We start from the raw sequence: 11,302 nt of genomic DNA on the forward strand, positions 1-11,302 counted from the left end.
AGTTCAGAGATATTAGAGTTGTCAACAGGTGAAGCCACCTTAGCAAGAGGGCCACCCTGTTTTGACAGTTTAGTAACAGCAGAGACTTGAGGCAATTGCTCAGCACTGATTGTGAGATCAGAAGAGGAATTTCCCTGTTACAAGCAGGGCTGGGGAAGGGCTCTGGGTCCCCCCACCCCCAGACTGTCTGGAAACAGACAAGGATGGGCAGCAGAGCTCCAAATCAGGCAACAGCACGTGTGAAAACAGCAGTGATTTATGAGGAAACTCATAATTCACAGACCAAACCTCTTCCAGCAGAGGGCAGTGCCTCAGATATCAGGCGGGACTCGGGCCAGCTGGAGCCAGAGCTGGAGACTTCGCGGGACAGATTACACCAGCCCTAGGCTGAGAAGAAACTGAACTGAACTGTCCTTTGGATACTGTAAGTGACATTGGGGAGTACTGGAGAGACATATCAGGACTTCACACTAATTTGCTTGTTTTCTAATATCTAACAATTGGGGCTTGGTAATCTCTTTTTATACAGTTGGGCCATTAGGGCTTGCAAGGGGGGTTTGAGGTCATTTTTAACTCCACTGGCTACTTACTCTTTCAGGTTTCTGGGTGCATGCCCGAGTCAAAAAAGGAGTGACGTGCCTAAAATATAATCTAGGCTTCTGAACCCGGGGCTCTGTGGATGTGACACAAAGTTTACAAATAGAAAGCAGAGGGAAAGATATGTAAGAAGGAATAATTTTATCTAAAAATAGAAACTTAGTGTGTTTAACCTTAGAGTCCTTTGATTTGAATTTCAAAGATTATGAAGGATGGTCATTAAAACAAACTTTAACTTGGGAGAGCCAGTCATGCAAATTGCTGTGCCTTACAAGATAATGAAAAGAGTTAGTCTGCTGGCCTAAACAATTGCCAATCCACGCTTCCCTGCTGCGTAGCGGTTGGAATCAAAAAAGAGGCAAAACTGAGTTAGAGTACCTTAATAAAGTCTACTTCTAATCCTGTTGTTTTTTTGAGCCTGGTGATAAAAAAGAAAGGAGCGACTCTGGCATTTGCTGGTGGAGACAAGGCAGATTTGCCAGGTGATAAAGTACCCTGTGTGTGTGTGTGTGTGTGTGTGTGTGTGTGTGTTCAATTATTTGTCAGCACGGCTAAAGAAAACACACCACAGAGGAAATCAGAACCATTAGTGAAGTCGAAGGCTACTTTGCACGCGTTCCTTCGAAAAATACCAAGTGGAAGGAAGATCAGCAAAGAGAATCCACTTTCTTGGCTGTTTTATTTTCCCTGCCGCTTCTAGTCCGGGGATGTTTGGCTTGTGCTCCGGGTCGTCAGATCCGCCCCAAGCCAATCGACTCTTCAGGCCGGGCTGGGGTCCTCTGAGACGCGGAGGGGCTTCCGCGAGGTCGGGGTGGGACTGTCCGCAGCATCAGCAGCAGAAACAGCAGCTGCGGGCGACCGAGCGGAAAAAGGAGACTCCGGAGGTCCCAAGAGAGGCCCTTTGCCAAGGCCGTAGCCCCGACCCGAAACCGTCCCCGCCGTCTCGCCCAGCAGGGCGCGGCCCCAGCGCCACCCGGCTCGCCCCAGAGAGGTGGGACTTTCCCCACCGGAAGTGATCCTGTCCAGTCTCGGGGAACTGGGGCACCTCAACCAGTGTGTCAGGGAAACCCTTCCGGGTGTGTGCTGGGGGGGGGGTGGGGGGGTGAGGAAAAAAAAGAGGTGGGTTCGCTTGGAGTCCCAGCGGCCGTCGCCGCCGGACGGCCCCCGCCCCTTTCCCCTCTGCGAGCGGTAGCGCAGGGGAGGCGGTGAGACCGAGGAACCGGCCTCTCGCCATGGCCTTGGCGTGACAGAGTTTCCCGGGCGGCCGGGCGGGTGCGGACGGCAGGGTAAGAGGCGGCGGTGGCGGCCGGGTCCGGGTGGGAGCCGCGGGAGGCGGCCGGCCGGGCTGCCCGGCTGGGGCGGGGGGTCAAGCTGGTAACGCGCGCCTTCTCCCCCGCTTCACAGGCCAGACGACACCCGCGGGAGCCGCGGCCCAGAGACCCGCCCGGGCGACAGCGACTGGAGCGGAGCCCACAGGCCCGGGCCGGCTAGGCGGCGCGAGCAGGAAGCGGGGTCCCTGGGCCCCTTTGTGTGAAGGGCGAAGGAGGGGTGCGGGGCAGCCCCCGGCCGCGGGCTCCTTGGACGCCTGTCTTCCCGCGGGGGTCCCCGTCGGTCCTGCGGCGTCACCCCCCCCCACCTCCCTTCGCGGGGCGCGTCTCGCCTCCCCCCGCCCTCCTCCGGGCTGCTCAGGGCTCGCCCTTTCCCCACGCCCCCTGCCTGGGCTTCAGTTCCTATAGGAAGGGCATTACCATCCCATCCCCACCCACCCCGACACTTCGCTCTTTCCCCTCCCCCTCCTTTAACTTCCTCTTCTTCCCCCGTCGGGCCCTCGGCTCCTCTGCACTCTCCTCCCGGGTTCGCAGATTTCCGCCCACCTTCCGCCTCTCCAAGCCGCGCCGCAGCGAGCGGGGTGTTATTTTTCCCTCCCTTTGGTAGGAGTTGGTGAAGGTGAGACTCAATGAGGGAATACAAGGTAGTGGTGTTAGGGAGCGGAGGGGTTGGCAAATCCGCCCTGACTGTGCAGTTTGTCACTGGGACTTTCATTGAGAAATATGACCCCACCATTGAAGATTTCTACCGCAAAGAGATCGAAGTGGACTCTTCCCCCTCCGTGCTGGAAATTCTGGACACCGCAGGAACTGAGCAGTTTGCTTCCATGAGAGATCTCTACATCAAAAACGGCCAAGGTTTCATCCTGGTTTACAGTCTGGTTAATCAACAGTCTTTTCAGGTAACCAAACCAAGTCTTAAGATTTGTAAGAAGGGGGTGTGGTAATCCTACATTTACTTCTGGTTTGCTTGCACCGTGCGTAAATGACTGTTTTGCTTTTGAAAGTTGGACATGGCGCATTTTTGAGGTTACTCCTGGCACGGAAAAGTATCCAGTTGTTACTGTAGAGAAGACTAAAGTCGCAACCGTCAACAAATGTTTTAAAGTTATTTTTAAGTGAAAGAGAAGTGAAAAAAGAAATGTCAGCTTGTGTATGTTTAGCCTGGACTATAGCCTTCTGAAGTTGCTTGTTCAAGTCCACAAGCCTTCGTTAAGGTACTCAGGCAAACAACATTTAAAAGATAATCTCGGGCAAATAGAGCACTTTGTAGGGAAAATTATTTGGAAACGATTATCTGTTCCACAGATAAATTCCTCTGCGTCTGCTTCGCCCTCCCCCTTTTTGTTCTCACCCAAGTCTCTCAACCAGATTTCTAAATCTTAGGGCTACAAGATGATGAACTCAAGACCTGCCTTCTAGGTACTCTACTTACTTGGAGCGTGTGAAGGGAAGTTAGTAATTGAAAAGACTAGTATCTAAAATTAATAACAAACAAAAATCTAGAATGACTCTCTCTCTTTTTTTTTTTCAGTTCAGCCAAATTGATTCTGATAACATTGACTATATAGAAAATATGTGGATCTGGGAACACGGAACAAGTGCAGATTTTTAACCCCCGGCTAGGTGCTGGTCCAGTTTCTCTGGAAAGATCTGTCGTGTCCTTCACTGGGAGACAGACTGGAGGTTTAACATTATTTTAAGAGATGCAATAAATGTTGCTATTTATTCCTTGAAAATAAATAACCTCATATTGACCCATTATATTGACTTTCATTGATTTAGGAAATGGATATTTTTTTTTTCCTGCATTTAAAGGTATGCACTTAATGTTGCTTACTTAAGAGACATTAAGTGCTTTAGCCAAGCCATTGTGCTAATTTCACTTTTCTTAGTATTTTATCTTAAAATGAACTTTCCCAGTGACCTGATGTAGCAACTTCAGGGTTTCTTTTTTTCTTTTAAAGATAAGTAATGGGTACATTAATCAAAGTTGCTCTGACCAGACTAAAGTTCATTTTATGCAGACTTAAATTCCAAAGCACAACTGTTACAAAAGCATTTTTGTCCAGAAAGTACCAATGTGCTAAAGGTGCTATTTGACAGACGTTTTCTTTCTACAGGATCCTTGGGACATTTGTTATTCTATTAGCTGACTCTCTTCAGGCTGGCAGTCTTTTGAAGGGTTTTTCATAAGATATCCATTATAGCTACTTCTTTTATACACATACATAGGGAATGAAAAACTTCCATTATTTCAGTAGAGACTTAAAACTCTTTTAAACCCAAATGCCATCAGTTTGGATTCTCGGCTGAACTTGTTTCTATAAGGACACAGGAGAAAGAAGCTTAACCGAGAAGACTGAATTGATACGTGATCCAACAAAATTGTTGCAACTATCAGCTGTATGTTTTTGTAAATTTTCAGTCCCTTCTTTTTCCTTCATCCTGCATGTAAATTCTGTGTGCTGTAACTGTTCAGATTAAGCACATGTGTTATATTTAAGTCAAACTTTTCAAGCTATTTACAAAAAATTTCAAGAAGTGCAATGTATTGGTAAATTACACTAACTATACTATTATTACATTGTCTTAAATCGATACTACCCCTTGAAAATTGACCCTCCTAGAGAATTGCTAAGGCTCTTATCTTTTGTAATTAGTTGTAATTACTTAGAAAAAGTAATATATACGAGGGAGAAAATTCACATAATATACCCGAACATAGGCAAAGGAAAATTTGACTTCTTCCAGCCCAAATCTGTCCCCCTCCTCGGCATTGTCCCTCCCAGGAGCTGCTCACTAGTGTACAGTAACTTCTAATACTGAAGGGTATTTTAAGGATCAAGGCATACCATTACATTTAAAACGAAATACTGAAGTGTGTTTGGTCTTCTAGGCACAAGGCTGTGTTTTTCTTCCCACCTAAAACACTTTCTCTCAAGTGCTCTTGCTAAATGGCTAGGAATGCATAGATGCTGCAATCCTGTGCTGGGGTAACAGGTGTTACCAGGAGTGATGACAAGCTGGCATGTTTAAGGACATGGCCAAACACCCTTTTGGATTCATCATATTTGGGGATTTGCTTTTGAAATCAGTGTCGACTGAGGGAAAGAAGTGACTAAATGAGGCCTAAAGTTATTGTTCAACCTACATTTTATATTCTTGACAAATCCAGCAGGAGGGCCTGTGGAAAATATCTATTCCTACTTCAATGGAGAAAGTGACATTTTCTCCATTTGGGTGTGTGGTTTTATTGTGGATTCAGCTTTCTCTACTCACTGAAGGATGACTTCTTGGGATATTGCAATATTTCTTTTATGGTTATGCAAACAGCGTAATTTTTTTCTTTCTCTTTGTGATTGTTTACATAGGATATCAAGCCAATGAGAGATCAAATTGTCAGAGTGAAGAGATATGAAAAAGTCCCACTGATCCTAGTAGGAAATAAAGTGGATCTGGAACCAGAAAGAGAGGTTATGTCTTCAGAAGGCAGAGCTCTGGCTCAAGAATGGGGCTGTCCTTTCATGGAGACATCGGCAAAAAGTAAATCAATGGTGGATGAACTTTTTGCTGAGATCGTCAGGCAAATGAACTATTCTTCCCTACCCGAGAAGCAAGATCAATGTTGTACAACTTGCGTTGTCCAGTAAAAAATAAAAAGATAACCTCAATCATGGCCATACCGAGCAGGTTAGTTGTTGATGGAACCTTATGTTTTTGATCAAGTATAACAAAAAGCTTAATATTAATACATGTGGTACCTTAAATTTCTTTATTTTTGAAACAAAACATTTCCATTAGCACAAAATAATCAACATTCAATATAGATAATTAAAAGAGAGACAGGTCAGTAAAATGAAGGTAAGAAACTGTCTGTACTCCCAGTACCAAGATTCGTTTTTTAAAGTGAGTTTACTGTTCTCTTTCTGATCTGTAACATTCCTTTGGGGTGGGGTGAGTTAAAAGATAATTTTCCCTGTTTGGGTGATTTAGCATTCAAAGTGCGTGGGAGAACATCCAGTAATAACTTGAGAAGATGATTAGTTTTGTGTTTTCTGTGCTTTTCTATCATGAGCTGGAGAGCTGCTTTAATTGAAATCATCAATTTACTAATCACCCAAGTGCTAGATTTAGCAGAACGATCATTTAATCAAGTTCATATGTATGTTGCACTGGAGAGACTTAAGCGACCTCTGATAATAACAAACTACAATGCCACAGCGTACCTTGACTCATTATGAATAACATGGTCCAGATGAGAGACCGGTGAGATCATCTGCAGTGTGTTTAGAATGGACAACTCCAAGCCCAGGAAACACTTATATTCAGCTTAATAAATAATGGAGTTAATAAGAACAATGGCAAAATCATCAAACCTCTCATTGGGCTAAATAACTTAAAAAAGGTGTTTTTTAAATGAATGCAGTTTTTGAAAAGTAAGGTTCTATAAAACTTACCGATCATTTAAAATAAGATAACTTTATTCATATCACGATCTTTTCATCTAGATTGTAATTAGGCAGATAGTCTCACTTAGGCAATAATACCTAGATAATAAGATAAGACAACCAATATCCTGGATGATTGAGAAACTGCAGAAAATGCCAGACTAGCCAGACAATATCAGGAATGGAATTGATTGTTTTGAGCCAAGACTGACCTCAAGTCTAAGAGGCAGTGTTGCAAATGGCAACAGCCATTTCAGATCACACAAATGATTCCTAATCAAAGGTCTGGCTTTATATGTGCTCCCTGGAGAAAAGACTAACGGTCCCTAATTTATTTTTTCAGACAAGATTTCCTGTCAGCTAGTGTCATCTTTGAAAATGAAGGATGACAACGGTGCTTTATTATTCAAAATGCTTTCACTCATCAACTTTTGAGCATACCAGAATGTGATGAAAACACATTTGTTGTCTTATACCTAGCTCCATCTGTTATCATATGGTGTCACTCTGCAGACTGTAGCCCAGTGTATGTTTTGTTGATAACATCATACTTGCAATATAGTTTTTTGAGGCAGTATGTAGGTGACTGAGTCCAGTGTTCTTGTTTCCACATTGTCTCTTCTTAAATCTCAAGCCAGCTTCAAGTTCGAACAAGTTGTGTGTGGTGTTGCATCTTTACCATTATGCTCTACTTCTCTGACATTTTTAACCAGGCAAATAACATGTTGTATGCATTTTAGTTTTATCATCTTTATAAAAAATTAACCAGCTCCTGCAAAACATTCCCAATTTTTCCCCCATAATTATTGCAGACAGCTATTGGAAGGAAACAATAAAATGGATTTCATACATGTGGAGGGCCACTGTCTTAGTCAAGTTGGCAAATGAATGATGTATAAAGCTATGTTTAAAGCTTTCTTATTCTGAGTTATTTCTGAGTTTATTTTATTTTGCAGCTTTTGTGATCTAAATTACTTTTAATCTGTTTAATTACCTACAGGAATAATTAAATAGACTTTTTAATATCTCAAGCAAACTATGTTTGTATTTGTTAACTAAAGTACTAAAATCAGAAAATAATAGTATCAATAATTGCTTCTTTTATAATAATGGATTAAGTTGCCTGGGTAGTTTTTGTTTGTTTTTTATAAGCAGAATACACAATTAAAGGTGTGAGCCTTGAAATCTAATCAGCTGGATTTCTAAAAATGTTACAGGGTGTCCCCTGACCAAGATCTTTTAGAACAAAACACTATATGCAGTGCAGTTTTTTGCTATCAAATATGATTGAACTGATGTGGTTAGGTTATCTGTAATCAGAGGTCCATAAAGTTTGTTCTTGCTTACTATTTATTTTTAAAAAGTAGGTGATGGATTCTGAGTCCTGTAGCTTGAGTCACAGAGCTCTGAGGTCCATCAGTCCCAGATCTAGATTGAAGATAAACTTTGACAAGTAAAGGTGATTTGAGAAATGTTTGTCCTTAATGTTTAGAAGAGAACCTTGTCCACATTAGAGATAGTAAGACTCAGATAAGTCAGAAGGACTGATTGTTGTAAATAGTTTTCTCTTTAATTGAAAGGGAAAGTTTATTAATGCTCTAAGAATTACTTCTGATAATACCTCACATTTGTTTCTTATCACCCTTCAATTGGAGTCACCAGTCTCCTGCCCAACACCTGTTTATCTGCACGTCTCCCAGGATGGTTTCCCCACCTTTCACCCTCCCATTGGCAGTAATCTCAGTGTAAGTTTGGAAGCAGTGCCAGATTCCTTACGTGCTGCTTTCATGGCTGCTTTCCTTACTGACCTGAGGAGCCTGCCATCAAGTGCTTTGAAGGACTTCATTACTGTGATACAGTGTTGCAGCCTTATCTTGATTTTGTTAACTATATCGTAGCTCCTTTCTATTGATGTAAAGAGTTAACATTTGGCTGTTGTGATATACTGTTGTTGAGAATGATTAGTGTTTTCTTAACCATCTTATAATACTATAACAGAAGTAAATCACAGTGCTGTGGGGGTTTAGGGAATGGAGAGACCAAAGTTAGAGCAGGTTGCTCAACATTCAGGGTTCTTTGTTGTAGGAAGCATTGCATTCTGTGCATTGCAGAATGTTTAGTAGCATCCTTGGCCTCTACCTATCAGATGCCAGGAGTATTTCCTCCATCCCTCTGTTGTGGTGAACAGAAATATTTCCAGACATCGCCAAGTATCTCCTGGAGGGCAAAATTGCCCTGGTTAAGAAGCACTGATTTAGAGGAACTGGGAAGCAGTAGCATTTCAGTTAGGCCTTGAAGAATGGGGAGGATTTGAGTAGATGGGGGAAGGGTAGAGGCGGTTTCAAAACAGAAGGAATGCAAAAAAGAAGCAAAATAATATCCTAAAAATATTCTGTTAATTCCCTGAAAAGTGGGAAGTAAAGTTATTCCTAAAATGTGAGCTTTTGGTAAATACTGGCATATAGGGTTTTTTTTTTTTTTTAAGATTATTTTTTCAAGGATCCCTATATCTCAGTCCAGTATTGACAGAAGTTACTGTTTTGTTTTTTTTTTTATTAAGAAAAAACAGGAATATAAAAAGGTGTTCTTCACTACAGTTAGAAGGTCTGCAGGATTTTATCGTATTTTTCTCTGTATTATGAACAGGTTCTCCCAACGAGAGTAAGTGGTGCATAAGAGTACCAAACACCAGGAATCAAACTGAAAGAACAAAGATCATTATTTATGTCGGCCTCAGTTCATTATATATGTCAGCCAGAAGAAAAAGGGAGATTCTTGATTCAAGACTAGCACATCATTTCACGTGGCAGCAGAATGTCCAGGATGTTAACAAAGGCTCCTGAAAGGCTGAACCATCTATGAATGTCATTTTAGTCTAGCTGGCCTTACTATTTCTAAACACAGTGAAATCAATTAGCATTTCCAGCTGTTTAAAATAAGTGTGTGGAATCAGAATTGTTTCAAATCTTTTTTCCACCTTTTAATTAGATATGACATGCTGGGGATTTAGCAGACGTGAGGGGGACATCATGAAAATTAAATCACATTGTATACTTAAAATGCTGGCATTTTCATGTCCAAGTTAAGTATTAATCATATTAGTAAAACACCAGGGTGGAATTCTGTTGCTGAAGTTACAGTTTCAGATAGATACTTCCTCCCCGCACCCCCACATCTTGCATGTCACTGTAGAGAAAATACCTAAGCTTATCTAAATGCTTATCTAAATGCTTGTTTGTCATCCAACTCACATAATGAGCCAAAATGGAGCCTGTAACATGGCAGCTGTGGGGGAGTGTGTACTAGGGTACACACAGACCTGCAGTGGACCTGGGGTAAAGGAGAGAAGAGAGTTGCCTCGTCCTTTCTGCCCTCTACTTCTCCCAGACCTTCACTGACATTTACAGGGCTCATGGTTTGGGACTGTTCAAAGTGGATAGGTGCCTAGTTAGACCTGTTCTAGGTGTCGAGGTGTCTGGTGACTAGAATGACTGTATATCTGTTCCTGCTTTGTTTCCTTTTAACCTCAAGATTAGGCTTTTATTGCAGAATGAAATGCATTTGAGCCATTCACTTTTACTCTTTTACCTCTATATCTTAGAATGAACCATCAGTAGAATTAACAAAAATTGCATCATGGAGTTGGAGAATTGCCACTGAGGACGTATTCTAGCCATACTTCAGGAAAGATTCTCCTCGTGGGATTACTTCACAGTGGAATTCTAAAATCCAGAAGATAACTATAACCAAGAAAAACTTAAATCCTGTCAGCTGTTGGAAAAATTTATCCTACTAAAAACATACTCCCAAATTCCTTTGATTAGCCACAGTCTTAGGAATATAGGATTCAGAAAAAGCAATTTAGGGTGGAAGGGAACAGTCCCCTACCTGTTTAATTCAAAGTTAGCACCTGGGATCAGATCATTGGGCTCACATTGCTGCTTATTGTCAGTGGGCATGGTCATATTATTTGAAATCTCAGAATTGAATTCATCATATTAATTTAAACTTAGAGATTTTAGGTCTAGGATGTAAGAAAAATAGTTTTTTCTTTCTACCCTGGGTTTACTGTAAATTTTCAGGGTGCATGTTCTCCTTGAAGCACAGGTCCCCTTTCATTTGCATATTCTATGCCATAGGTTCAGCTTCTGCTCTCTGTGTTTGACCCTAGTTCTCTAACTTCACCCCCTAAGAAGCTTCATCAGTGTTACTCGTTACAGTGGAGAAACAAACAAGATATTTAACAGAAATATTAACTGTCAACAGAATTCTAGCCTAGTGCTTTGTTAATATAACTAATATTTAAATGGGATACGAACATGCCAAGTAAAAAATGTGAAGCAAAATGTAGTTTTTAAAAAGCTCCTTTGGTTAAGTCCCCAGAATATCATATGTATAAAACTGGAAAAAATTAAAATTGATTATGAGTACACATTTATTTTTGCTAAAAAGAATGGTAGTAAATACCACTGTATTTAGAAATGCTAAATCCAGCTAAGCTAAAAAGACACTCATAAACTGCTAAGCCTTTCAGGAGCCTTTGTTAATATCCCAGGCATTCTGCTGCCACGTGAAATGATGTGTTGGTCTTGAATCAGGAGTCTCCCTTTTTCTTCATGCTGACATAAATAATGATCTTTGTTCTGTCAGCTCTATGTTTGCTGTTCTCGTGTACCGATTTACCCCACTTGGGAGACCCTATTTCATAATTTCCTGAGCAAAAGGTTTGGACTGTTTGGGATTTCTTTTTTTTTTTTTTCTTTCCTCTCTCTCTTTCATAACAAAATCTAATTAGAAGAAAGTGGAAAAGTGAAACCAGTCAAGCAAGAATTTGAGCAGAAGCCTCCACAGTTCAGATTTGTTGCATGTCTGGCTGGAAAGTTGAGAGTGAGGACAAGGATCACTTGTGTTCTATCTCACAAGCAG

General features: G+C 41.7%; 1 protein-coding gene across 4 annotated transcripts; it reads left to right on the forward strand.

Annotated features, from left to right (window-relative positions):
* Positions 1-328: 328 nt before the first annotated feature.
* RAP2C (RAP2C, member of RAS oncogene family) lies at positions 329-5,618 on the forward strand. 4 transcript variants are annotated; one of them, XM_070365374.1, is made up of 4 exons: positions 362-424; positions 1,015-1,079; positions 2,002-2,827; positions 5,300-5,618. In XM_070365374.1, exons 3-4 carry the CDS (start codon positions 2,555-2,557, stop codon positions 5,576-5,578), a joined length of 552 nt encoding a protein of 183 aa, XP_070221475.1. In that variant the 5' UTR covers positions 362-424; positions 1,015-1,079; positions 2,002-2,554; the 3' UTR covers positions 5,579-5,618. The 4 variants fall into 4 exon arrangements, with proteins under 4 accessions (XP_070221476.1, XP_070221475.1, XP_070221477.1 ...); XM_070365375.1 differs by lacking the exon at positions 1,015-1,079 and having other exon boundaries at positions 329-424; XM_070365376.1 differs by lacking the exons at positions 362-424; positions 1,015-1,079 and adding an exon at positions 1,132-1,588.
* Positions 5,619-11,302: the final 5,684 nt, after the last annotated feature.

Source organism: Bos mutus, chromosome X, assembly GCF_027580195.1.
Source record: "Bos mutus isolate GX-2022 chromosome X, NWIPB_WYAK_1.1, whole genome shotgun sequence".
Taxonomy (NCBI): domain Eukaryota; kingdom Metazoa; phylum Chordata; class Mammalia; order Artiodactyla; family Bovidae; genus Bos; species Bos mutus.

Excerpts from the sequence above, each read along its gene's own strand:
- RAP2C (XM_070365375.1), top strand. The coding sequence starts at position 2,555 with ATGAGGGAATACAAGGTAGTGGTGTTAGGGAGCGGAGGGGTTGGCAAA. Across the intron at positions 2,828-5,299 it reads TTAATCAACAGTCTTTTCAG|GATATCAAGCCAATGAGAGA; the intron begins GTAACCAAACCA and ends TTGTTTACATAG.